This window comes from Cryptomeria japonica, chromosome 10 (assembly GCF_030272615.1).
Source record: "Cryptomeria japonica chromosome 10, Sugi_1.0, whole genome shotgun sequence".
Classification (NCBI taxonomy): domain Eukaryota; kingdom Viridiplantae; phylum Streptophyta; class Pinopsida; order Cupressales; family Cupressaceae; genus Cryptomeria; species Cryptomeria japonica.
In genome coordinates this window covers 215,645,739-215,648,144 of record NC_081414.1, presented here as the reverse complement: position 1 = coordinate 215,648,144, position 2,406 = coordinate 215,645,739, and the positions used below count along the sequence as shown (strand labels likewise).

The following is a 2,406-nucleotide window of genomic DNA, read 5'->3' as shown; positions in this document are numbered from 1 at the left end:
TTTATTAAATATTCTTGCGTGGCCTCGACTTCTTAAGAGCATCATCCGGCTACGCCATTAAAACAGGAAATTAAATTATTAAATTTAGGTTCTTTTGTTTTTGTTCTATGGCGTTTTCGATCGGTTCAGAAGAAAAGCCAGTTGCACATATCCCTTTTCTCATAATGATTTCATATTCAAAGCACATTAGGTACGTTGCACGCGTTTTGGTCAAATCTGTGTTCTCACTGCACTCTGTCGGCAACGGGTTATTATATATCAAAGGCATCTAAACCAAGTCACAAATAAGCTAGAATTCTCTGAGAAAATCGTTTGAGTCACCTGTTTTTCAAAGTGCAGGCGCCAAATGGATCACTTGACGCCCAGCCATTTGCAGATGCAGAGAAATATTAACAAGGTAATCATGTTCAGCCCAAGCAATCATGGCAGCGGAAGTTCAGCAATCAACAAAGTTAACGACTGTGCAAGACGTAAGCAATCCAATCCTTCATCTTTTTTCAGATTATTTAGATCACTAGAGTGTAAGAACTTTTGAAGAATAAGTAAAATAAACGCCGCGTTCCTTACTTACATCAGTAGTACTCCGATTACAACGCATCTGGTTAAACCGTTTGATGTTTAATTAGAGCCGTCATAGATAATATCCACACTTTTTGCATTGATGTGCAGTTCGCGTGTCGAAGCGGTGGAGCATTAAAGAGCGTGTGTGCATCAGAATGAGCATGGATTCAGCACGCAAACGTGATGGAGATCCTGAAAATTTCTCTATAAGAAATTGTGGTAGGTTTGGAAAAAACGAGGGCATTAATTATTCACGTGTTCCATCGGGAGAAGAGCAGCACGAGGAGGATTGGCGTTCCTTCAGAGCTCGTCTGGTGCATGCAAATTCTAGTAACCAGCAGAGGGCGAGGAATTTTAATAGTGCAGAGTGGGCTCATGAGATAAAAAGCATAGAAGAGGGATGTGTGTTGGTGGCCACCGAGGAATTGAAACAACATCCTCTCCTTTCAGAGGCTGTCGTCCTCGTATTACAGTGGCCACTTAGCTCTTCGTCTTGCAAAGGGATTGTGTTAAACAAGATGTTTCCTTATGACACTAGCTCAATGGATATTGTTGACCCCATGTTAAGGAATTTAAATCTTCCTGTGTTTATGGGAGGGCCTGCAGTTGGAGGACCAGGATTTGGATCCAGATTTCATGTTTTGACAAGACAGAAAGGAGTTGCAGGCTTCGAGTGCATTCTGCCAGGATTGCATGTGGGGAATATGGGAGTCACTGTGCAGAGTGCCATGAGAAGTGACGTTGCCATGCGATTGTATTTGGGGGAAATTGAGTTGGAAAAGAGACATTTGAGAGCTCAAGTTGAGGCATTTGGATGGTGGAAAATCGTAGCTTGTAGTAGAGAAGCTCTTTTTAGCACTATTTTCTCGACGACTCATATGTGGTGCCATATAAACCACTTGCTAACCAGTTGAGAAATTTTTTTAGAATGTAATTAAATTGTTGCTGTCCGAGGTTGCGTTGTTTAGCATATACAACTGGCTGCGCTCACAATACGTTGTGTAGCACTTAGATTAGTGTTTCCTGGTTATGGCTCACAAATTATTATACGATTTAATAATTAGGAAAGAGGGTTCAGTAGTTGGGTGGGGTCTTATTATTGTTAAAATATTTGTGATGATATGATTTAATTTTTAATATACTTATACTATATATTGTAAATAATTAAATTTATATGTAATAAAAAAATTAAATGTTAGTCAAGATGGATTTATGTATGAACATATGAAAATCTATGAATTTTATATAAAAGAAACATAAATGTATTCATTAAGAAGTGAAATAAATATTTTTATATTTATATCAAATAACTATCTAGTATAAGTATGTTTTTTTTTAAATATCATCATTAAAATAGATATTGTTGTTATCCCGAAAAGAATTATTTTTATGTGTAAAACTATTGTGATCCAAATTTCATGACCAGTTTTGGGAACAAGTGATAATAGGAACATTGAATGGTTTCATTTTTGTGTAATGAATTTAGCTACATAACAATATGCCAATAGTAGACTAGTCATTGTGTATTAAGACACTTCATTAAAAACAGGCCCAAAACATAAGGGAAAATGTAATGACATGTAATTTTTTTGCATTATAGTACCCTTTTCTTCTTGGTGCTTATGAATTATTCATTTCCTCTTAGAATATTATGTATGTATCTAAAAATTTATATGTAAAATCCACATTTCTAAGGCACTTGACTTGAATCCTTACTTTAGGTTCAAACTAGGCATGCTAAGATTACATTGACTTATGTTTAATTCTATTTATGAAATCTTAATATAATGAAAATTGTAAGGTAACCTAATTTAAACAAGTAGTTCTAGTTGTATCTTTCAATGT

At 35.7% G+C, this 2,406-nt stretch overlaps 1 protein-coding gene across 1 annotated transcript; it reads left to right on the top strand.

Annotated features, from left to right (window-relative positions):
* The first annotated feature begins 327 nt into the window (after positions 1-327).
* LOC131859664 (uncharacterized) lies at positions 328-1,559 on the top strand. The gene is made up of 2 exons (XM_059213693.1): positions 328-470; positions 670-1,559. Exons 1-2 carry the CDS (start codon positions 347-349, stop codon positions 1,473-1,475), a joined length of 930 nt encoding a protein of 309 aa, XP_059069676.1. The 5' UTR covers positions 328-346; the 3' UTR covers positions 1,476-1,559.
* Positions 1,560-2,406: the final 847 nt, after the last annotated feature.